The 25,728-nt window shown below is 44.0% G+C and overlaps 1 protein-coding gene across 7 annotated transcripts in view; it reads left to right on the top strand.

Moving 5' to 3' along the window:
* Positions 1-25,728, top strand: part of SLC9A8 (solute carrier family 9 member A8) — a 67,921-nt gene that overhangs the window by 20,045 nt on the left and 22,148 nt on the right. For 5 of the 7 annotated variants that reach the window (XM_027087039.1, XM_027087034.1, XM_027087035.1 and 2 more), the window contains 5 exons: positions 3,451-3,509; positions 9,067-9,150; positions 13,851-13,952; positions 15,067-15,101; positions 20,715-20,858. In XM_027087039.1, the coding sequence (XP_026942840.1) occupies positions 3,451-3,509; positions 9,067-9,150; positions 13,851-13,952; positions 15,067-15,101; positions 20,715-20,858 (424 nt within the window). Of the gene's footprint in view, positions 1-3,450; positions 3,510-7,016; positions 7,895-9,066; positions 9,151-13,850; positions 13,953-15,066; positions 15,102-20,714; positions 20,859-25,728 lie in introns of those variants that run through there. The other 2 variants (XM_027087038.1, XM_027087033.1) reach the window with 2 other exon arrangements.

The raw sequence follows: 25,728 nt of genomic DNA, 5'->3' as shown, positions 1-25,728 counted from the left end.
CCCTTTCCACTGGCAACCACTAACCTACCTCCTGTCTCTAGATTTGTCTGTTCTGGACATTTCATATGAATGGAACCATACGATCTGGCCTTTCGGGGGTGAGGGTGGGGTGACCGTTTTATTGTGATATAATTCACATACCATGCAAGTTACTCGTTTTAAACGTACAGTTCAGGGTTTTAGTATATTCACAGAGTTGTGCAACCATGACAACAATTTTAGAACATTGCATCACCCCAAAAAGAAGCCCCATACCCTTTAGCTATCATCCCTGAAACTCTCCTCCCCAGCCCCAGGAAACCATTTCTGTCTCTATAGAGACAAAGGCAATCTATAGATTTGCCAATTCTGAATATTTCATATCAGTGGATCATAAAAGATGTCTTTTGTGTCTGGCTTCTTCTACTTAGCATGTTTTCAAGATTCATCCACATATTGCAATATTTGTCAGTACTTCATTCTTTTTTACTGCCAGATAACATTGCATTGTGTGGATATACCACATTTTGTTGATCCATTCATCAGTTGGTGGACATTTGCGTTGTTTCCACCTTTGGGCTAATAATGCTGTTATGAACATCCATGTACAAGTTTCTGTACGAGCACAGGTTTTCTATTCTCCTTTGTAGAATTGCTGGGTCATATGGTAATTCTGTTTTACTTTTTGAGGAATTGCCAAACATTTCTACAGCAGTTGTGCCATTTTACTTTTCCACCATTGATGTATTAAGGGTTCCAGTTTCTCTATATCCTTGCCAACACTTATTTTCCATTTAAAAAAAGTTATAGCTGTCCTAGTGGGTATGAACTGGTGTTTCATTGTGGTTTTGATTTCCATTTCCCTAATGACTAATGATGTGGAGCGTCCTTTCTTGTGCTTATTGGCGATTTGTATATCTTCTTTGGAGAAATGTCTATTCAATCTGTGGCATCTTTATGCTGTGCTGTAGAGCTGTTAAAAAGGAATGAGGCAGATCTATATGTAGTCACCCCTGATCATTACACCGAGCAAAATAGCAGGTAGTAGAAACTACCTGCTATAGGACTTCTCTGGCGGTCCCGTGTGCTTCCATTGCAGGGGGCACAGGTTCGATCCCAGGTCTGGGAACTAAGATCCCACGTGCCGGGCAGCCAAAAACAAGAAAAAAAAAGATGCATTGTAGTACCATGAGTTTTATATAAATACACATGTGTGCCATGTGTTACATACACACACCCCCTAGTACTGTATGGTAAATATAAATATGTAAGAGCATAGAGAAGGGTCTGGTAGAATAGTCCCCAGACTTATCAAGATGCTTGGTTACCTTGGGGCAGGGAGAGAGAGAACTAGTGGGGGTGGGATTTCATCAAAAGGGACTTTTGTCTTATTTATAACATTTTACAAAGTATTCATGAACTATCTGGTTAATAAAAAATTGTATGAAAACTCCTTAAAATATATACACAGTTTAAAAATATAAGAAAAAGAAAGCAACTGGGGAACTCTAGAGAGGGGTTAGAATCAGTGCTTTCATGCCACGTTGAAGTGAATGTATAATTACTGTTCGGAAAATGTCATTGATCATTGATTCCCTTTATGGCTCAGACCTATTTCGTCTCATATCCTTTTTATCAAAACAGTTTTGTTGGGCTTCCCTGATGGTGCAGTGGTTGAGAGTCCGCCTGCCAATGCAGGGGACACGGGTTCGTGCCCCGGTCTGGGAAGATCCCACCTGCCGCGGAGTGGGTAGGCCCATGAGCCATGGCCGCTGAGCCTGCGTGTCCGGAGCCTGTGCTCCGCAACGGGAGAGGCCACAACAGTGAGAGGCCCGTGTACCGCAAAAAAAAACAAAAACAAAAAACAGTTTTGTTGGTCTTTTACTAATATATAACAATAAAAATAGTAGAGAGGTTTATAAAGTTAAAATTAACTGATCCTCTCTTCACCTCAAACCCCTCCTTCCCCATGACAATTAGTGTTAGTGCAGCTTCTTTTCCTAATAAACCTCTGTGTTTTTGTATGTTCTTCTCACCCCACCCAATAAGGTGTGTTTCGTAAGCTTTCTGTTGTTGATGGGAAAAAGCTCCTTCCCCTCTAGGGGTAAGGGAAGTCCTTTTTTTTGGCTGCATTGGGTCTTCGTTGCTGCATGCGGGCTTTTCTCTTGTTGCAGCAAGCGGGGGCTACTCTTGGTTGCGGTGAGCGGACTTGTCATTGCAGTGGCTTCTCTTGTTGCGGAGCACGGGCTCTAGGCGCGTGGGCTTCAGTAGTTGTGGCTTGTGGGCTCTAGAGCACAGGCTCAGTAGTTATGCCACACGGGCTTAGTTGCTCCGTGGCATATGGGATCTTCCCGGACCAGGGATCGAACCCGTGTCCCCTGCATTGGCAGGCGGATTCTTAACCACTGCGCCACCAGGGAAGTCCGAAAGGGAAGTCTATCTTTAAGCATCTGTGATAGTGGTCTTCAGCCTTGCTTTGTATCACCCCCTACCAGAGATTGTTATTTTGCAGATCCCAAGTTCTGCTCAGGTGTCTTTATTTCATAAAAAGCTCCCATGATGATTCTGATGAGGCCACAGGGTTAAGAATCATTAATCTAGTGAGTAACAGAGCAATCATAAATTGTACCCATGAAGCTTCTTCGAGAATTATTTTTGGTAGGTTCTTTATGAGAGAGTAATGAGCCTGTCAGCTTTGTGGAAACATGCCTGAACTAAGATGGTCTGTTTTGTTCCAGGAATTTCACAGAATTTTCACTTTAGGTTATTTTCAGCATTGGGGCTTTAACTCTAACTAAATACTCTACATAGAGCTACCATCTGAGCCTGAGAAAGTGATCTTGGATTACTTTTTGAAAACGGTAGGGATAAGTAGTACAGGGCAAACTTAGCTTTCTGCCATTTCAATCGAAAATGAGTGGATATAGCAAGAATGACAGATGTTTAAATCTTCCATGCCAGGCAAACTATCCCTAGGTCTTGTTTTGTAAAGTTTTTTCACCCCTCCCCCCACCCCCAGCCCCAGATCTTTGTCGGCCTTCTTTTTTTTTTTTTTTTGTGGTACGCGGGCCTCTCACTGTTGTGGCCTCTCCCGTTGCGGAGCACAGGCTCCGGACGCGCAGGCTTAGCGGCCATGGCTTACGGGCCCAGCCACTCCGCGGCATGTGGGATCTTCCCGGACCGGGGCATGAGCCCGTGTGCCCTGTATTGGCAGGCGGACTCTCAACCACTGCACCACCAGGGAAGCCCTAGACTTCTTTATAGTATGTTTGCCTGAGATGCAAGTGAGAAACTCACGTGATTCATAAAACTCCCCACGAATTTCCATTCTTAATGTTTTCAGACGTAAAACGCAGAAATTCATAGATGCCATTTAGAGACGTAATAATAATCAGTTTCTTTAGAATAATAAACCTGAGTAATCTTTCTTATATCTTAAATTTTTGTTAAACTTTACATTTTCTCTTCTAGGTATTCTCATGGGAGCAGTTATAAAAATTATAGAGTTTAAAAAACTGGCAAATTGGAAGGTAGGTTTACCCAATTGTTCTTTTTTTTTTAACATATTTACAATTTTTATTGGTTCTTAAGTTTAGTAACACTGATTATGGTGGCTTTCTTATCATTCCTTGACTGTCAGTGAAGTTTATATTGTCCCATTAATTTTTTAACATTCTGGTAGATTAGGGTTGATATCTTTACATCTGAGTTTTCTGAAAAAGCATAAATCTCACACTTTCAAATTAACATAGGCGCATTCAATGCCATGTTTTGTTATTTACTTGCATTTTTATAATCTTAGACTAACTTGCTGTATACAGGGCTCTAATTAGCATTTAACATTAAACAATGTTTATTGCTCCTAATTCCATTCTGACAGCTGAGCCCAATAAGACACATCTGCCCAGCACTGTAGACCTTACAGAACGCTTTATATACTGTAGCTTTTGTCATCCTCATGACAACCATGGAGGCAGATTGACCACGTATTATCCCCGTTTTTACAGGTGAAGAAAGTGACCTCTGAGAGGTTGGGACATGTCTAACATCACAGAGCTAGAGAGCGGTTGGGTTGGCTCTCGTGTCCAGACCCTCTGGTCCTATGTGTTCTATATTTTCTCTGCCACACCATGCTGTCCTCACTTGTGGATGTTCCCACCCTTACGTTCACACAATGGTCATTAGAGCGTGAGGTCCAAGGACTAATTGAAACTCAAGTTTCAGCTTAAACTTTGAGCATCTATATCGAGTAGGGAGTTTAACAAGTGTGTAACAAAACTGATTTTGTGGAGGGAAATAAGGTCCACTTCAAAATATTAAAAGAATTGTATGGTTAAAATGTGTCACATTGAGCCCTTCCTACTTTGACGCAGCTCCTAGGTGTGAGGATTAATTTACCTGTGGAACTGTAGAGTATAAATTTGCAAAACAGGGCTTCCCTGGTGGCGCAGTGGTTAAGAATCCGCCTGCCAGTGCAAGGGACACGGGTTTGAGCCCTGGTCCGGGAAGATCCCACATGCCGTGGAGCAACTAAGCCCGTGCGCCACAACTACTGAGCCTATGCTCTAGGGCCTGTGAGCCACAATTACTGAAGCCTGTGCACCTAGAGCCTGTGCTCCACAACAAGAGAAGCCCACCACAATGAGAAGCCCGCACACCGCAACGAAGAGTAGCCCCCGCTCACCACAACTAGAGAAAGCCCAAAGCCCACACACGGCAACGAAGACCCAATGCAGCCAAACATAAAGAAATAAGTAAATTAAAAAAAAAAAAATTGCAAAACAAGCCTCATGGTCTGATGTAAAACACAATTTGAAGCTGTTATAAATAATATTCAGGATATATTTTATTAAATGAATTCTCAAAATGTACATTGAGCTTGGAATATTTCTAGAGCTACCCTCAGCTGGGGAAGGGGCTAGGCAGGCCCCACTGGAGCATGCTGTGTATGAAGCTCAATTGGTTCAGTTTAACCCCCCTCACAGTAGCTTCTGCAACTGGTTCAGTTTAACCCCCCTCACAGTGGCTCATTCTAGGGCAGGAGCAACTGACTGTACACTCTTTCTCAACTCTTAGACTAGATAGAGCCTGATGTGTAAATACCACCTGCTAACACATTTTGTTTGATTTAAAATCAATTGATCAAAATTGGAATCGATTTTAAAACAATTAAAAAATCATTAAGTTTTTTGTTTTGTTTTATTTTGTTTTTCATGGAGGAGAAAGAAAGAGTGGCTTTATTTCTTTGCCAGGCAAAGGGGGAACACAGTAGGTTAGCGCCTCAAGAACTGTGCCCCCAGTTTTATTTTAAATGTTATTAATCTATACAAAATTCTAGAAATTTCTCATGGATTTTTTTTTAATATTTTAAACTGCTTAATTTGTAATCTTTTTAAAAAATTAATTAAAGTATTTATTTTTGGCTGCATTGGGTCTTCGTTGCTGCGCGCGGGCTTTCTCTAGTTGCAGTGAGTGGGGGCTACTCTTCGATGTCATGAGCAGGCTTCTCTTGTTGTGGAGCACGGGCTGTAGGCACGCAGGCTTTAGTAGTTATGGAATGCGGGCTCAGTAGTTGTGGCTCACGGGCTTAGTTGCCCCAAGGCGTGTGGGATCTTCCCAGACCAGGGCTCAAGCCTGTGTCCCCTGCATTGGTAGGCGGATTCTTAACCACTGCGCCGCCAGGGAAGTCCTCACATAAAAATTTGAACTTCTAGCTTCTCTCAAAGAAGCAGAAGCTCTCTCAACACCAGGCCCACATTCCCCACAGCAGAGATCCGAGGCACTGAGTGCAGCTGCAGCCCTGGGGAACACTGTATGATCCCTTCTCCGAGCAGGAGGAGGAAAGGTTATCTTTTATTTTTAGTTTTATATGCTTCGGTATTATTAAATTTATTTTTCAACAGATGTTAGTTTTCAAGTTAAATAATAATAATATATTGAATAGTATAGATGAGTGAACCACAGTTGGGTGGTGTATGTAATTAAGTGCCCTGAAGAGCCATCTAGACAACCAGTGCTTGACCTCAGAAACGGGTGAGGTTTTTAGGCTAAAACCATTGGGCAGGCTTTCTGGAGGAGCAGGTGTTTGTGGAAGCCAAAGCAGGAAGTAGGATCTGTTTGGAAACTGGGTGCTGCAGGGAACAGGGGAGGTAAGAAAAACAGTGAAGTTGCTGGGTGTTTTCTTTCCATGTAGGTCTGTTTCCAGACTGTCCTGCTGGGCCTGCCTTCTACCTATATTGTCATATGCTTAATATGTTTCTTTAAGTCAACTTGCTTTTTTATGTATATAAGTCTTTATAATAGTTTTTTAAAAGCTTTTATTGTGGTAAAATATACGTAACATAAAATTTAGCATTTTAGCCATTTTTAACTGTACAATTCAGTGGCATTAAATACATTTACAATGTTGTTTAATCATCACCACTATCTATTTCCAGAATTTTTTCATCATCCCAGACGGAAACTCTACCCATTAAACAATTCCCTATTCCTCTCTCCCTACTTTGTTTTCTACTTTCTATTTTTCTTAGTATTTTCTATTTTTTTAGTAGCCCCTATTCCACTTTCTGTGTTTATGAATTTACCTATTCTAGGTACCTCAAATGGGTGTCATCATATAATATTTGTCCTTTTTTATCTGGCTTATTTTATCAATACTTAGCATGATGTGTTTTTTTCTGTTTTGTTTTGTTTTGTTTTTGCGGTACATGGGCCTCTCACTGGTGTGGCCTCTCCCACTGTGGAGCACAGGCTCCGGACGTGCAGGCTCAGCGGCCATGGCTCACGGGCCTAGCTGCTCCACAGCATGTGGGATCTTCCCAGACCGGGGCACAAACCCGTGTCCCCTGCATCAGCAGGTGGACTCTCAACCACTGCGCCACCAGGGAAGCCCTAGCATGATGTTTTTAAGGTTCATCCACTTTGTAGCCTGTGTCGTAACTTGTTTCCTTTTTATGACTGAATAATATTCCATGGTCAGTATATACGACACTTTGTTTATCCATTTATCTGTTGATGGGCCCTGGGGTTGTTTCCACCTTTTGACTGTCGTGAATAATGCTGCTATGAACGTTGGTGTACTATATACATTTATTTTAAAGGAAACATTATAATACTGTTTTAAGTGGGAAACCAATATTGTTTTTATAAATAAATACGATAAAAACAAAGTGGTACATTTGCTTGCTGAAGCCTCTGAGGACAAGCCTGTCCTCTTTGTCAAAAAGGGGGATCAGCATATTGGAGAGAGGCTTAACACGGTAGCACCAAACTGACGCGTCTGACTTAATTGGGATTGAGAAAGAATCAAAAAGGGCTGACTTTCTCAATCCGTGGGGTCAGTGGTATTCGACACACATTGCTCAAGTACCACCTAAAACCACATCAGATCACTTTAGGGGAGATACTGCCCAAAGGAACCTGGGATCTTTCTGTGACACTATTCACTGTAAGGTGGTGTGTGCATTTCCTGTGGCTTCTGTAACGAATTACCACAAATTGGGTGGCTTAAAACAGCAGAGATTTGTTCTCTCATAGTTCTAGAGGCCAGAAGTCTGAAATCAAGGTGTTGGCAGGGCCACACTCCCTCAAGGGAGCGAATCCAGGCCCTAGGGGAGAATCCTTCGCTGCCTCTTCCGGCTTCAGGTGGTCCCAGGCATTCCTTGGTGATGGCAGCCTAACTCCTGTCTCTGCTTCAGTCTGTCCTCATGTGCCTTCACCTCTGTGTCTGTGTGTCCCTTTCTGTCTCTTTTAAGGACACTGTCATTGGGTTTAGGGCCCACCCTAATCCAGTATGATCTCAGCTGTGATTCTTCCCTTAATTCCATCTGCAAAGACCCTATTTTCAAATCAGGTCGCATTTTGAGGTTCCAGGTCACATGAATTGGGAGGAGAGGACACTGTGAACCCACTGCAGGTGGGTTCTCCTTTTTCCCAGGGGGTGTTTTGTTTCTGAAACTCCCAGAGTCTCTGCAGTGGCCCAACTGCACAGATCCTGCGAATAGCTTGCCCCACAAAGCACAGAGATCGGCCCATTTCTTTTCACATGGCCCCAGTCTGAGTCATGAGCTTGTGATACAGGCGGTTATTTTAAGACTTAATAAGGCATTTTCAGAAGTCATCATTTGCTTCTATTTTGAGCCTTTTTTGAATGTTATTTTAGTCTTTATGGTAACAGCCGTACATTTGTAAGGATACATTTATCATTCTTTTGAATAGGGATTTTGACAAGAAGTCAGACTGTCAAGATTGTGACATAGAAGTTTTCATATGAAAAGGGCCTGATTTTGCAGTATTAAATAGACTGCGTATTACCTGTAGTCATTTTGGGTTTGAGAACCAGTATGTATTTTCCCCCAATCCACCAACAACTAGAGAACTGTATTACTATAGAAGATGAAATTATTATTCCATTCCCCCCAAAGGTGGCCATATTCTAAAAATACCTTTCATAATGGTACTTAATATTTGAATCTGAAAGCATGACAAGGGGCTCGCTTTATAGCCATGTCCCAGGTTGCAAGGGCATCAGGTGAGGACTGTTTCATCACATCAGATTTAGGAAAATGGCATAGTTGTCTATGACATGCAGAGAAAAGGCAGGGCTATTTTAAACATGAGTAGGGTTTACTCTTCCTCTAAGTGGATTGTTTTAGGGCTTACCGTTAACCTTTTTCCTGGAGGAATCCAATTTGTGGACTTGTTTTTGAAAGTGTTCTATTTGAATTGAAATGTTTTCTATATTAAAATTAGTTTTCTTTCCTTAGTAAAGAATAAAAAGCATACCGCTGTATGTTTGGAAGTGGTTCATTCTGCTATTTATTTTGCTGGTCACCTTTTAAAATCATTTGTCCTACATTTTTAAATGCAGGTTTTGAGAGTTTTGTATATTTGTTTGTTTTTGTCTCTCCTTTTGTTTGTTTTTGTCGCTCCTTTTGTTTGGTTTTATTATCAGGTGGTGGTTTAAGCATTGTATTTTTCCACTGGGCCAGGTTCTAAGAGAACAGTTACTTTGGCTTTTCATTGATGGATTTATTTCTTAATTACACAGACTTCATGCCTCTGAAAATATCCATTTTATATTTACAGGAGGAAGAAATGTTTCGTCCAAATATGTTTTTCCTCCTTTTGCTTCCACCTATTATATTTGAGTCAGGATATTCATTACACAAGGTAAGACTCAGGCACACATTAGTGCTTTTGGTCCGGGTGGCTCTGTGTGTTTGTAAGGCAAGTTCCTTAAAAGCTCAGGTGTTAATTTAGCAGTGGTGGCTCTGTGTGAACACCCTGGCGTGTGTGGTAGAAGCTAGACTGTCATGCCTGACTTGTAGAGGGAGCAAACATGGTCAGTGGGCTGCTTTCATGGTTTTAGGCAGTGTGGCTTACTAGTGTTTTCCATAGAGGGGTACTTTGCCTAGAAAGAAATAGCCAAAGTGATTTTGGTGGTACACAGGTGTTACATTGACTCCTCTTGGACACAGACTGACCCATGTTAAGAGGACAGACTGTGTCCTGGGATGACAGGGACAGGTGCCCCAGGCCTACTGGTTCTCTCACGTCACCATATCGGGCCTTTCTCCTGCCTTGGGCCCATCCATCCTTCAGTGTCTGCCCTCTCAGGGCACTGCCCTGGGCCTCAGCTCCCAGCCATTATGCCCTTTAAGCCCCAGTCTCCATTCCTTCCCACCCTCTCCCTGGCCGTGCTTTTCCTCACCAGACTGGAGCCCCATCCTTCCCCCTAGTCTTCCACCTCCTTCTGGCCCAGCCACCTACTCCCACAGTTGCTCCGCTCATTCTTGGCTCCCTGACCCTGGAGAGCAGCATCACTGGCCCCTGCTCAGTTCTCTGCTTTGCTCTGGCATTTCTGGTCTCTGTCTTCCAGCTTCCAGTGGGGCTCTTTCTGCCTGGGCAGGAGCTTCTCGCTTTTAAGCCAGTTTGTGTGTGTACCTGAGTCTTTTCCTTGTCTATGAGTTCCTTTTTTTTTTTAAATTTGTGTAGCAAACTTGTTTTTTTAAATACATTTATTTATTTATTTATTTATCTATTTATTTATGGCTGCGTTGGGTCTTCGTTGCTGCCTGCGGGCTTTCTCTAGTTGCAGTGAGCGGGGCTACTCTTCATTGCGGTGCGCCGACTTCTCATTGTGGTGGCTTCTTTTGTTGTGGAGCATGGGCTCTAGGTGTGTGAGCTTCAGTAGTTGTGGCATGCGGGCTCAGTAGTTGTGGCTCACGGGCTCTAGAGCGCAGGCTCAGTAGTTGTAGCGCACAGGCTTAGTTGCTCCGTGGCATGTGGGATCTTCCCAGACCAGGGCTCGAACCCGTGTCCCCTGCATTGGCAGGCGGATTCTAAACCACTGCGTCACTAGGGAAGTCCATATGAGTTCTTTTTAAATATAAGTGTATTTAAGTTTTAAAATAAAAAGGTGATTCAACTTAAAATACTAGTAATACAACAGTTATTTTGTAAATATGATTTAAAAAAACTGTGAAGGTTGGAAAGACTAAGGATCGGCATATCTTTGGAGAGAGGAAAGAGCCCGGACTTTAAGCCAGAGAGACCTAGGCCTAATCATGCGCTGCCCCCTATAGGTTCCTTTTGAGTAGAGTAGAAATTAAAAACAGAGGACAAAAAGATCCCCAAAACCCTACCTCCTAGATGAAAGAATGTATGCAAAGCACCACTCACCACATTAAATAATTGTTGGTGGTGCTTCTTGTTATTATCTATTATAACATGACTAGTGTTATTATTAATAATAATGTAATAAACTTGAGTTAAATTTGTTATGAGTGTTTTGGTAAAAACATACAAATTAAATTTTTAATTTTCCTCCTGGATATTAAAGCAAAATTATTCTAAGATGTTCAGGCCAGATTTTTTTTAAGTTATTATTTTATTGTGCATTAATCAAAAGAAAAAGTGAAAAGGAAATTTAATATTAAAAAAATCCCATATCTTATAAACCATTACTGACATCAGATAATTGTTAAAAAGAAAACAAGCAAGAAGGATTTGAAGGTCAGTATCTCTCACTCTTTAATTTTGTGAACAAATCTTGAAAGAACTGAGCAGATTATGAAAATATTTCAAAACAGTGCTGAAGAAAATGGATTGATTTTTTTTTTTTCCCTTTGGCTGCCACTCGGCATGTGGGATCTTAGTTCCTCGACCAGGGATTGAACCTGGGCCCTCGGCAGTGAGAGCAAGAGTCCTAACCACTGGACTGCCAGGGAACTCCCGAAAAATGATTCGATTTTGACTTAAAAACATAAGACTGGTTATTATATTAGCACATGTAAACTTTTTATTTTCTAATTTTTTGGAGGGAGGGGAAATAAACTTATTCAAAATTTGAGGAAAATAGTTTCTTAAGAGAAGAAAATTTTGAAGATGGCTTTACAGCAGAAACTGTGACAATTTATGTGAAAGGGACTAGTGTGAGTTGGAATGGGAATTCAGAGACTTCTGTCCACTGCCTACCCACCCCCAAAGAAGATAGGAAGTTGACTTTATTTTAATATTGCTATATTTGCTGACGTAAATTTGGACTTGGAATAAAAATTTCAGTACAGTTATCATCAGTTGGTATGTATTAGGTAGGCAGCTATTTGGTTCTTTAAATTATTAATATAAAGAATAGAACTTTTTAAAAAATAAATTTATTTATTTATTTACTTTTGGCTGCATTGGGTCTTCGTTGCTGCGCGTGGGCTTTCTCTAGTTGGGGCGAGCGGGGGCTACTCTTCATTGAAGTGCGCAGGCTTCTCACTGCGGTGGCTTCTCTTGTTGCGGAGCACGGGCTCTAGGCACGCGGGCCTCAGAAGCTGTGGCTCGCGGGCTCTAGAGCGCAGGCTCAGTAATTGTGGTACACAGGCTTAGTTGCTCCGCGGCATGTGGGATCTTCCCGGACCAGGGCTCGAACCCATGTTTCCTGTATTGGCAGGCGAATTCTTAACCACTGAACCACCAGGGAAGCCCAAGAATAGAACATTTTTTAAATTATGTCTGAGAGAAGCAGATAAATTTGCTTTATGTAGCAAAGGGAAGTTCTTATAGTGGGGCAACTTGAATTTGGGTAACTTTCCAACATCCAGATTAATATTAGCCAACGACGTAAGTTATATCAGAATTAGATCCCTATAAACAGACCAAGGCTTAGCGTAATCTATTTTTAAATAACAAAATTAAGCAGCTCTCTGCAAAGAAGAACTCGTAGATGAAAGCCTTTTGTTTAGGAAAAAACTAAATCATTGTGTTTGCCTTGAGCTATTTTAAAGTTCTTTGTGTGCTAAAGATTGAGATGCCAAACAAAGTAATTGAATGTCTGATTATGGTCAGCCAAATCAAAATTGCAAAAAATGAAGCAAAGGAACTTCCTGAAGGAGATAGACTTAGTGGGTTGTCAGTGCTGAGCTGAGGACAGTCTTCTGAAGTGAGCTTTATAAAGTATCAGTTCCTGGGAATTCCCTCGTGGTCCAGTGGTTAGGACTCAGCACTTTCACTGCCGAGGGCCCAGGTTTCAATCCCTGGTCAACTAAGATCCCACAAGCTGCATGAGGTGGCCAAAAAAAAAAAGTATCAGTTCCTGTTGTCCATGGCTTGACAATTTCTGAGCGAAAAAATGGTTTTCCTTGTCCAGACCCACAATCACGGACCATCAAGTTACCCTGGCCTTATTCCTAAACAGAGTCCACAGGGTTCTAATAAATAGCTTAATTTTTTAAATTTTATGGAAATTTGAAAGATGTTACCATACTGCTTGGACTCAAATATTTTCTCTTAAATGCTGTATAGATGGGAATATATTTTATCTATCATATTTGATGATACTAATAGAGTGAAATAAAATTGCTTAAAAGATGTGGACTACAAAAAGGAGCTTCTGATAGTATAATCTATTATCTTGACATTCTTTGTAGCAATGTACCTTTTCTTAATTAATTGAAAAATTATAATTATATAAACTTTGGACTTTAATCAGACATGAAACACAGTTAATTCCTTTAGTACCTATTCATGGGGCATCTTGCATCTCACAGGCTGTATGCCAGTGACTGTTATACAAAAGCAGATGTGGTCTTTGCCCCCATTGAGCCTGCAACCTAGTGGGAAAGACAGATACCAAATAATTACATAAAATAAATGTAACGTTTCAGCTATGTCAAGTGCTACCAGGAGAGAGTCACTGTGCATTGAGAGCATAGACTGGGATCTGACTTGGGTAAGGAATCAGAGAAGGCTTCCCTCAGGAAGAGTCAAAATGTCCTGAGATCTTGGGACGATTAAAGTTCACTAAGTGAAGGGGAAGGAAGAGTGGTCCAAGCCCAGGGAGCATGATGTGTTTGAAAAACAAAAAGCTACTAGTGTGACTGGAACCCAGAGAACAAAGGGGAGGTTAGAGGCCTTCGAGGGGTCAAACCATCCAGGCTTTGGTTGGGTTTTAACTGCGTTTTGAGTGGAAGTGGGGGTCAGAATGTAGGCAGCACAGTCAGACTTATCTTTTGCAGAGATCATTCTGGAAGCACTTGGAGAGCAAGAGGGCAAGGGCCAGGGCTGGTTGAGACTTGTTAGAAGCTATTGTAGTGATCCAGGGGAGAGATGATGGCAGTTGGGCAAGGGCGGTGGGGATGGTGATGGAGAGAAGCAGGGAGATGTGAGTGACGTGGGGAACGCAAAAGCCACAGGACTTGGCTCTGCATTGCATGTGGGGGTGAGGGAAGATGCCCAGGTTTCTAGAGCTTGCCAACCAAGGTGGGTGATGGTGCCCTTTACAGAGAATCAAGCATGTGAGGAGGGCCAGCTGTGGGGTCCATGACTTCACTGAGCAGACCAGCCTTTCTAATTATTCCTCTCATTTCTGTTCTCTCAAACAGGGTAACTTCTTTCAAAATATTGGTTCCATCACCCTATTTGCTGTTTTTGGTACGGCAATTTCCGCTTTTGTAGTAGGTGGAGGAATTTACTTTCTGGGTCAGGTAAGGAAAACATCTTTGAAAACTTTGAAAACCTTACATTCTTAGAGCTCATGCAGGGAAGTGGGGTAGTGACACCTCATGGGGGTTTTGCAGTCAAGGAAAATGCTCTCCTGCAAAGAAATCCGGACTCAAACAAGGCACAGTAAAGGCATGCTGAAGTTGTCTCTCAGTGTCCTCGAGAAGCTTTGGTGTCTGGAATTGAGTGAATCTTTTCCATAATCCCCAAAAGTATTTGATATTATTTGCAAACCAATATTGTCTTAAGTTGGAATACCTAAAAATAAAGCAGAATATATACCAGCAAGATCTTCAAATTATAACAGTATCAATTCTGTTGTCAGACTGAATCAAGGTTAAACACTGTTTCTTTAATAAAAATTTGCATTTTAAAAATCAAAGATAATTCTCTATGTCTTCACTCAATTCTAAGCTGTCCTGTAGAATTATTTTCCCTGGATTTTCCACCATTGCTAAACCAATTCCCGGTGTCATCAACTGAGTGTTTTGTACTTTGAATTCAAATTAATTTGAATTAATTTAAACCAGACCTACCTAGGAAGGTAGTATCTGTAGCTTTGCATTATGCACGTCTGTGCATGTCACAGTTCTCTTCCAGTATGGTCAGTTGCAGAAAGTTTCTCCGCCCTAGTTCTGCAAACGCAGTTTGAGATCCAGGTCTTGGGGTAACTGGCAGATTTCTCTTACATGTGTCAGATGTGTCTGCTGCTTTTGATGGCTGTCGGTAAAAGCCCATATATTCCATCTGATTTTCACCTTTACTGCTGCCTCAATGGCACCAGAATAAATCTGTCTGTCATGCAACCTTCTTCATTGCTCAGCTTCCAGCTTCAAATGGGAATAAACTTTAGAGAAGAAAACTCATTAATTTGGCTTGCAAATATTAGTGTTCATTTTCATACTTCCTGTGTATGATGATTGAATGCATGCCTAAACTAAAACTTAGGAGTTTTCTGTATTTTTCAAGTGGTTTGGGGACTGAAGATTAATGTCCTTATTAGTTTGTAATAAAGCACTAATGGACATTTTAATCTTCTTGGCTGTTCTCCAGGGGTTTTTTTTGTGTGTCTGTGTGTTTGTGTTTTTTATTTTACAGGCTGATGTAATCTCTAAACTCAACATGACAGACAGGTAAACCTTTCATACTGTAACACCCATGTGGCTACTTTTCAGACTGGGGCCAAGTTTTCTCCACATTGATTCCTGGCTGTGGTACTTCTCTATTCTGTCTTTTCGTTTTGCTGACTATTTCTGCTGTAGAATCTATTCTGAATTAATTTGTGTCTCTGAAATGAATCAAAACTATATTGAGGAATTTTGAAGATCTCCAGTCAGAGGGTTGCTGATGGAAATGATTTAGTTTCAGCTTTGAAGGGAATAACTCTTGGTTAGTTAAGTTAACTGCCACCTCACACACACCACACGCTGCACCATTGTCCTTTTATTATTAAGAATCATCTTCAGCTCATTTCTAAGGCTTTGCAATGGCCATAATGAAAAGTTGTCTTCTTGAGAGATTGGGGATGGAGTCGGGGGTGAGGTGTGAATCTTTACTCTGGGATTCCCCCCAAGGCGGTGGGGATGGGGAGGGGGAAGGAGGTGCTCTGTTGTGGGCGCCCTTCTCAGGCTGCAGCTACTCCATTGGGCACTCAGAGCTGCTGTCTAGGAGCCCAATCCAGAAATTTCCATAATTGGCTTAGCAAGAAGCAACCTAGGAAGCCGAAGTTACCAGATCTAGTGCTAAAAAAGTGCACACACACAGCGTGACCTGGTTTCCCGTCTCTGAGAAGTGCAGTGAATATGCAGCCTTGCTCTGTGTTTCTCTCCCGGGAGCACTGGATTCTGTCTTGTGCTTGGCTGGGGAGCTCGGAAGTGGGACCCAGTGCTCTGCCCCGGGGTCCCTTTCACTGGGCCAACCAGAGCTTACAGCCTTCAGCAGCAACTTGGAGATTAAAATCTTGGAGCCCTTTTCGTGAGAAATCAAGTGATAGCATCAAGTCCAGCCTCATTTTCTCTCCAGGGACATAAATTTCAAAGCCTTTGTTGTAAGATAGTCTTGCTATACAAACAAGTAGCGAAAGTAGCGAAAGTCACATCCCTGTTCCATAGAGAGCGTGAGGCCGAGCAGAACTGATGCCCTGCATTTTGTAGGTATTTTGCAACTGAAAAGAAATGTTCAAAACCCAGTGGATGTAAAGGAAGATGTCACAGCATTCAGTCCTTCAACCTGTTTGGGGGCAACTGCTTAGAGATACAAAAAACACTTGATAAATCCTTGTGTAATTGAATTGAACTGGAGGTTGGGATGTTCAGGAAGAGAGGAATAAAAGAATTGGCCCTTAGACAAGCAGAGTAAGAACCAGGTGGAGTTTCTCTCTGTGTGGGCAGACACTTCCTTTCCTGTTAGAAAGTGACTGTCCCACAGATGGGGGGTGCTCTGGGGGAAATTAGCCAGCAGTCGCAAACCCACACAGCTGCAGGGCCTGGCAGAACCCTTCACAGAGGGGAGCTGGCCAGGTGTGTGTGTGGAGGTGGTGACAGTGGTGAGCCGGAGAGTCCATCGTCTGAAGGGGACAGCCACCTCTTAGCTCCACCGGCTAATTACCACGTGGGAACATGGACCCAGAATTGCCAGATACTTAATTGTTTTTTTTCCAAAAGAGGCCAAGTTTCTAGATTTTAATAGGGAATTTTCCTGTTTTAAATGTTGCCAACTTGATCCATTTTTCAAAACACCATGCAGGTCAAACATGAGGCCCATGGACCTCTGCACGGTAGGAAACATAAAAATAACTTTTTTGCACAGAAGGTTTTACTTCACTGGTGTTTCCTCTGGAGAGCTAATTCACTCGTAGATACACCCTAAATTATTTCACCATCCCAGTCCATTTTCTTTTTTTTTTTTTATTTTTAAATTTTATTTAATTTTGGCTGCGTTGGGTCTTCGTTGCTGCACACAGGCTTTCTCTAGTTGCGGTGAGCGGGGCTTCTCATTGCGGTGGCTTCTCTTGTTGCAGAGCACGGGCTCTAGGTGTGCGGGCTTCAGTAGTTGTGGCACGCAGGCTCAGTAGTTGTGGCTCATGGGCTCTAGAGCGCAGGCTCAGTAGTTGTGGTGCAGGGGCTTAGCTGCTCCACGGCATGTGGGATCTTCCCAGATCAGGGCTCCCTGCGTTGGCAGGCAGATTCTTAACCACTGTGCCACCAGGGAAGTCCCCCAGTCCATTTTCTTTTTGTTTTGTTGACGTTGCTGTCTTCTGAGATGATGGAATAAAGAAAACACATTGTTCAGTTGAACTTCTGGCTTCTGGCCTTTTAAAAGACTGGGTCATAAGCTGTGATGTGGAACAGCTGCGGGCAAGATTCAATGCCTGCTTATATTCAGACCTCTCCATGATTCAGGCAGTTCATATTTCCGACTTTCCATGTTCACTGTCAGAAACACTGTGCCCCAATTTAGAGTCTCAGCCAAAGCTAAATGTGTTACATAATTTATGCAAAGCACTTCTCCCCCAACATTTTATTATGGAAATTTCAAACACACAGAAAAGGTGAAGCACTGTACAGTGGACACGCACATGACCGCCTAGATTCTACAGTCACTGTTTTCACTGGATTTTCTTTAACCACAGATCTTTCCATCTCTCCATCCCTCTGTCCATTCATCAGTCCGTCTTCTGGTTCCTGCTGTTTGGTTTTCAGTTCAGGATGCCACAGGAACTATGACAAAGAACATCAGTCAGGCCTCTTTCAGTGCAACTGAAACCCAACACGAACTCGTTTTAGCAAAAAAGAAGTTTGTTGACTCGTAGAACAGAAGTGTCCCCGGAGTGATGGCTTCCTGCATGACAGCCTCTGGGGGCCTGTGATGTCAGGAACCTCTCCCCTCTCTGTCTTAGCTGTTCCCTGGTCGACGTCATCCTCAGGTGCACTCACCCCACGTGGCAGCACCAATGGCTTTCGTCTCACGATCACCCTCGCTGTCCCCGCCAAAAGGGCCAACCTAATATCTGGTGACCTGGTAGAATGCCTGGCGATGGACCTCTGACCAGGCTTGGGTCCCCTGCCTACTCCTAGAGCCCCACGCAATACAGGGATGGAAGGTGGAGGAGGCCTGGCTCCACAAAGGGCAATTGGAGCCCAGTGGGGCTGTGGGTGCTGTCCACTGTGTGCTTGCTGAGGGATGGAGGGAGGGGCCCGCGAGCCGCATGGAGTCGTTACCCAGCACACAACCTGCGGCACACTCCCAGGCTCCCACCCCGCTTTGGGATGCACTTTTTTTTTTTTTTTTTTTTTTAATTTAGGCCTCGCCGCACAGCTTGCAGGATCTCAGTTCCCTGACCAGGGATCGAACCAAGGCCTTGGCAGTGAAAGAGCAGAGTCCTAATCAATGGACCACCAGGGAAGTCCCCAAGATGTACTTTTTAGACGTTCTTCTTCCTTCGAGGCCTCTGTTATGTCGCTGTGGGTGATGAGAGTGGGAATAAAAGAAGGAGAGGGGAGAGAAGAATCTCTGTGGGTTGCAGAGCAAGGGCTTCAGGCCAGCTGCCAACAAATCATGGCCTCCCGGGTTGGCAGCTGTTTGGTGGAGTTACCTTTTCTTCCCTCCCGGACCCCTCCCTCCTGCCTGCCTTCCCCAAATATCTCTGGGCGCTCACAGTGAGGTGAGAGGCAGGTGAAGTCACAGCTCATAATGCACGCGACAAGCTCTGTGAGGACAGGGCAAGTCTGGGAACTGAAGTCTGAGCTGAGGCCGTCTTTGAAGTGAGCAGGCTCTCCTGCATGAATTCACATTAACCGAACTCAGGGCGCCACCACGGAAACCGGTACGCCAGATTATCGGTTTATGAAGAGAACTGTAACTGGCAGGGCAGCCACACATCCCTTCCCATCAGCGCTCCTCTCCCTGAGCCCGGAGCCAGATGATCGTGCTGGTGACATACGGTGGACAGAGCACGCTCCAGTCCCCAGGCCAGGTAGCTCCTCATCCCTCCCAGACCGCAAGCTTGGTGCAGGCGGGAAACAGGTGGATGGGCTCTGGCTCACGTCTCCACCCGAGGCTGTCCCCTCGTGGCTTCTTGTGTTGCGGAAGGGGGCAGACCTAACCATTCTGCTGAGCTGGAAGGAAAGCAGTGCCAGGCGAGGCCTTTTGAGGGAAGCGACGAGGGCTTGCAAGCACTCTAAGGGGAAGAAGACAAATGGGCTGCGAGAATAATCGTCCTGACTCCTCAGGCGGCCCCCAAGGCCCCGCGGGGTGACCCGGCCCTGCCTCCCTCCCAGACTCCAACATTTCCAGCCACTTGCCCTCACTGCGCTGCTGCCAGTCTCACTGTTTTGTTTCTCAGGCAACCAAGCTTGCTCCACCTCAGAGGTAGCTTGCTCTGGTCACTGCCCCCAGGTCTTGGCCTGTCCATCTGCTTCTTGTCAGGTAGGCCCTTGTTTAAATAAGCATCATTTCTTCAGAGAGGCCTTTCCTGACCCCCCGATCTAAGTGGGCCCCACCCCCATGCCTCCACACCACCCCGCCATGTTACTCTTTCTCTCATCACCCTGACTTCCTGTGTAACACTCGCCTTTTCTAAGTTGACCTTGGCCTCCGGGTATTGCTGTATCCAGTGTAGTGGCTAAGAGCACCCACTCTGAGCCAGATGGCCTGTGTTTGGATCCGGGCTTCGCCACCTCCTAGCTGTCTGACCTTGGGCAAGTTCCTTCACCTCATTGTCCCTCAGTTTTCTCCTCTGTAATCAGAGCAATACTAGTACCATTTCATACGGTTGCTTTGTGGATTATTGAGCTACTATATGTAAAGTGCTCAGAACATTGCCTGGCACGTGGTAAGTGCCACATAAATATTTGCTATTATTATAAGCCTTGGGACTTCCCTGGTGGTCCAGTGGTTAAGAATCCACCTTCCAATGCAAGGGACACAGGTTCAGTCCCTGGTCAGGGAACGAAGATCCCACACGCCGTGGGGCAACTAAGCCCTCACCGCAACTACTGAGCCCGCATGCTCTGGAGCCCGCGCGCTGCAACGAAAGAGCCTGCATGCCGCAACTAAGACCCGACGCAGCCAAATAAATAAATGTTTTTTAAGAAAAAGCCTTAGTGCTTGAAACATATTAGGCGGTTAATGCCCATTTGTTGGAGGTAGTTAGACCCTCGTGGGTACTGGGGTGAGAGCTGCTGGCCTGGTGGTAGGCAGCACTGGTGTCGCTGTCTGCCTCCCAGGCTGCGCAGCCCCTGAAGCAGGCTGCAGTTGCTGCTGACTTTTGGCACTTTCCTAGATGTTGCAGATCTGAGTGGAGGCTGGCGTCGGTCACAGATGGCACTCCGGTGGCCTGGTGGCAAGGGGCAGAGCAGAGGTCAGACCCAGGAGCACATGGGCCGTTTAGGGGAGGCCCTCTGGGCCACCATGGTTCCAGCTGCTCTGACCAAGAAGGCTGGGATGGCTGTCATGTATTTAAGCAAAAGTCTTCCCTCTGTCATTGGTCAAAATAAAATCTTGGTATTCTCAGTGGAAAACCAGGCCATTCATAACAACAGCTTGTAGAGTGGGACTTTCACTTCTCCACCCACAATGTTAATTAGCAGGTATTTTAAGTGGAGAAAAAACCACCATCTTCTATAGTTCCTTCAGCTACAGTGTGTACTGTTGTTATACTAAATACCGTCTCTGAGTTTAATGTTTTACTATGTGGACCAGGGGTTAAGCGTTACAGAACTACCCCTTCCTTTTCTCTTTGACAGTTTTGCATTTGGCTCCCTAATATCTGCTGTTGATCCAGTGGCTACTATTGCTATTTTCAATGCACTTCATGTGGACCCGGTGCTCAACATGCTGGTTTTTGGAGAGAGCATTCTCAACGATGCGGTCTCCATTGTCCTGACCAAGTAAGTGTGCTTTCTTCAAGTGACAGAACTAAAGGGCCTTGTATCAGAGGGGCAGATATTTCCGTGCAGCTGCGTGTACAGTTGCTTATCCTCTGGGTGATTGGTTCACTGCTTCTCCATCTTTCTGGCCTGACAAGCCTTGATGTGCCCCAGGAATCTTGTCAAGGCCCAGGGTGATTAGAGGAGAATCTGCCTTTTAGGATCTACCTTTTAGCAGTGCTTTTAAATTAAACCCAGCTTGGACTTCGCTGGAGGTCCAGTGGTTAAGACTCCACGCTTCCAATGCAGGGGGTGTGGGTTCGGTCCCTGGTCGGGGAACTACAATCCCACATGCCATGGGGTGTGGCCTAAATAAATAAATAAAGCCCAGCTTCTCATCAGCATCACGGGGGGTGCTTATTAAATGTAGCATTCCCAGGTGCCACCCTGAGAGCTTCCAATTCAGTAGGTCTGGGGTGAGTCCCCAGATGATGATGGAGCAGCCAGTTGAAGGATCAGTATTTGGGCAGCATTGTTCCAGATGAAAGCATGTGACAGAGGCCCTGTTGTCCCACTTGTGAGCTGGTGCACGTCACCTTCCTTTTTGCAGCTGTAAGGTACGGTACTGATATTCACGGGCATCCTGCCTTAAGATGCTATTATGTGAAAGCTACTTTGGAAATTGCAGATCTTTTTCAGTTGTTCATTGGTATACTGCCCTTGTTGATAGGATCTGAGAAATTAAAGATGAGCCATAAAATGTCAAGAAGTCATTGGGAAAAGCAAATGAGTCTAAGTTCATCTCAAATCCATTTGTCGGATGCGGGGCTGTTTCCTTGCACTCTGAGGTTTGTGGTGTTCATGTATGGACAGGAGACCCAGACAGTTTTACCAAAAAACAAGAAGGTACAGACAGTCAAAGCAGTTGGAGAAAAGAGCCCTGGACAATGTATCAGAGATTAGCTAAGAGAATTTGGGGGGCCATTATGTGTTCTGTTAAAGAATAGTTTTTCCATTTTGATTTTGAACTTGTTTCCTTTGTTGTGGGATTCCTTGCAAAGCATAACCACTCTGTGGTTTTCTTAAAAGCCGTACTATAGACTATATTCAGCATTCTTATGTTGGAATAAAAGAACATTTTATCGTGGAAAGAGCCCAGGTCTTGGGGTCAGGCTGACCTGGGTTCAAGTTCCAGTGATGGCCACTCAGCTGTGTGACACCCTGGGTCAGCTCCTTAACCTCTCTGAGCCACAGGTGTCTCAACAGTAAAGTGAGGGTGATAATGCCTCAGCCTAGAATTGGATTTGAGGATCGAGTAGTTAAATCTACTATGTGCAAAGCATCTGCCGTCGGTGAATGTGAGATCCTTTCCTCTTCTGCTCCTGTCCCCCAGCTATTGTTTGTCCTGTTTTTGTCCTGCTTTTGCAGGAAGAACTTACCAAGTGTTGCTTAATTGAAAGAGGTGCTCAGCAGACCCTTAAACAAAACAAAAACATATGTATATATTCTAAAATAATACATATATTCTGTATATAAAATTTAGAAAACTTACAAAGAAAGAAAGAAAAGGAAAAAAATGCAAGCATTGTAACTCCCAAGAGATAATTACAGTTAACAATTTGGTAGAAGGTACATGTAATTTATTTAGATGGGTATATACTGTATTGTAACTTTTCCATTGAATGGAGTTGATAAACATCATTTATATTTATAACATCATTTAACTAGTTGCATAGTATTCTTTCTATGGGTTTACTGTGATCTATTTATGGATTTACTGTGATCTATTTGACCAGTTCCCTATTGTTGGCTTTTTCATGTTTCTCTTGGCAAAAATTTCTGTAGCTTTATTAGGAAATTATATATCATGCTGTAAGAGCTTTTAAAAAAAATCTGATATTTTTTCTTAAGACCTACTTTGAAAGTGTCTTAGTTTTCTGGTTTTTACCTTTATCTTGTGTCCTGGTTGTGCATTTGAACATTTGTGATAAGGAATTGTGCCTAAATTGGAGGTGACATCATGAGTTATTCTTATACATGAGGAGCTAAACTCAACTGCCTTGTCTCTAATTTATTTTTTTCTTAAATCTGGCAGAAGTAGGATCTTTTCTGAGCTTTCCCAGGTCTCCTTTGCCACAGAAAGGCCAAAGGTTAGGAGATACTTTGTTTTTAAAATGAGAAAGGATGGAGTCATTGTAACTAGCCATACATTCTTCCTGGAAAAGTGCTTTTGAAGGCCAAGTTCACCTATGATGACAGTTTCCAAAATTGAATCAGGGGGCCACATGCATATATGGTTTCCAGCCTTCACCTCCACTACTTACCGGTACACAGGCTGGGGTAGGAGTCACTGACCTAAGTCTCTGACTCAGATGGGTTGTCCTGTGAGTCCGTAGGCATTTTCCGGTGAAAGCGGGAGATGGGGGAGAAAGGGGATGTGGTAGGACTGCCTTGTTTTTGCAGTGTAGGGGGGAGGTGTTGTCAGCTTTCCTTGGTTACAAGGAAGAATCACATCTTGTTTTTCAGAGTGATCTGATGATGATACATTTATCTTTGTAACTGAATATGTGAATGAATTACCCCTTTTTTAATGTTTTCACTTTCATAAGTGCCAGAAAGCTGAGTATCTTCTGTTTCTTCATTAACCTTAATTAAATTATTTTTAGCTTTGATTTGTTACTATGACAATCTATTCTTACAATAATTGTGGTAGAGGAAACCTTTAGTTCTCTGCAGCTGCAGCTAAAGCTCATGAAATGGATCCTGAAGCAACATTGTCTTTTATTCTTTAAGGTGTGAGGAACATGACCTGAAAAAGTAAAATGCATGACATTTCCAGGCTAGAAAGAGTCCGAATTCTACCTTCATTTATCTTGAGTTCAGAAACCATTGGCCTCGGCCCTGGGTCTGCTGTTAACCATTGGTGTGACCTCACCCAGTTAGCCACTTTCTTTAGGCCTCAGTCTCCTTTGCATGAAAAGAAAGCGTGACACCAGCCAGTGTCCCAGCTGTGGTAATGAAATGAGGGGGCTGGATGCTATGCTCGTGGCCCACGGATCCATTTGGGACCTAGAGGTGATCTTAGCCTTCAAAAGTACTTTCCCAATAAGAACCTTATTGGTTCCCAGCTTTCCCCAAGGTGGGATGTTAACATGGGATCTGCTGGGAAAGAAAGGGAATGGGGCTATTGGGGTGAGTTTAGAAAACTTTTATGTGAAAAAAGTTGGTTTTCTTTTTTGCAGCACTTCTCAGAACCTTTATTATGTTATATTATGCTGTAAATCACCACAAAAGCCTGAGGTTATCTGACCGAGCCACCCTTTTATCACAAATCATCCTGCTTTAAAATTATACCAGTTCATGAAACGCTAATTAATGAAGCTGAGCATTACTATTGACAATTCTTTGTTTTGTTTACTGATTCAGCAAAAATTTGTTGAATATCTTCTGTGTGCTGGGCTCTGCTTAGGCCCTGGACATATGGCAGTGAACAAGGTGGACACAGGCATGGTCCTCATGGAATGATTCACTAGTTCCACTGCTGTGGAGAAGTCAGGCACCAGGAGAGCCTGTAAATGGGCTGGCCTATGTGAAGGCAGGTGTCCCTGAGGGAGTGTCACTGACCCTGTGTGCTGAGAACAAGCCAGAGTCAGCTGGAGCCCAGGAAGAGTGACATACGACCTACCGGGAGGTGTCAGTGACAGTGGACCCCCGCCCGAATGAGGAGGAGATGGGATGGGAGGTGTGGTGGGGAGGAGTCCGTCAGGCTCAGAAGCCTAAGCTTCCCCCTGAAAGCAGCAGGAGACTGACGAGGGGTTTTGAACAGGCCAGTAACTCCATCAGATGTGCATTTTCAAGGGATCGTTCAGGCCCCTGAGTAGAGAATGGGTTCTCCTAGGAAGAGCAGGATGTATAGAGAGAGAGATCCCTGAGGCAGAAGCCCAGAGCTGGAGGATAGTAGGGGAGGGAGGGAGAGAAGTGGATGGATTTGAGAGAAGGTGGACTCAGCAGGAGGAGGAGATTTAATGAGAATAACTCTTTTAATGGTATAATGGTTTTACCCTTGGGGGTAAAACCAACAGTTGAATTTAATGGCTGCTGACATTTTTCTTTGCTCTGTAGCAGTGAAAGGAAAGCCCTTTCAATTCTTCCTCTTGATGTCTCCTCCCAAATCCCCACTCTGGGCCTTACCCACTGATATTTCTTCTTCAGGAGGCTCCATTCTAGTCTGACTTCATGCCACAGCCTCAGTTTCGGGTTTTATCCCACAGGATCCCCACTCCCCCACGCCCACCCCGCACTGAAAACATTTCCTGTGACTCCCCAGGGCCTTCAGGATGAAACACCAACTCCTTAGCTTGGTTCATCGAAAGCCTTTCACAGGGCCTGGCCCCGCCTGCTGCTCTTGCCTTACTCTTGCCACTGTCCTCCCCGCCAGCCCCTCCCCCAGCAGCCAGTTCCTGTGTTCTGTCCACAGTTGTCTGTGTAACTTCCTGCTCCTAGATACACTGCTAGTATTTTGGGGCTCCCTACCTCCACACATGCTCTTCCCTCTGCCTTGGGTGCATTCCCTCATTTCTTCACCTGGTTAGCTCTTCTTTATCCTAAATTGAAACCCAGCCCATGTGCCATAAAGAACCTTCCTAGACCCCCACCAGTCTGAGTTTGATGCCCACCGTGTATTTCCTACAGCTCTCTGCTCTTTCCTGAGATGGTCCTAGTTTCCATCTTGTTAGTTTTTTATTTTCTTTTTGGCTGTGTTGGGTCTTCGTTGCTGCGCGTGGGCTTTCTCTAGTTGCCGTGAGCAGGGGCTACTCTTTGTTGCGGTGCGCGGGCTTCTCATTGCAGTGGCTTCTCTCGTTGCAGAGCACGGGCTCTAGGTGCGTGGGCT

Source organism: Aethalodelphis obliquidens, unplaced genomic scaffold (assembly GCF_003676395.1).
Source record: "Aethalodelphis obliquidens isolate GAN/ISIS:26980383/991018 unplaced genomic scaffold, ASM367639v1 scaffold57, whole genome shotgun sequence".
NCBI lineage: Eukaryota > Metazoa > Chordata > Mammalia > Artiodactyla > Delphinidae > Aethalodelphis > Aethalodelphis obliquidens.
The sequence above is the reverse complement of the archived record's forward strand: the minus strand, read 5'-3'. Positions and strand labels throughout refer to the sequence as shown.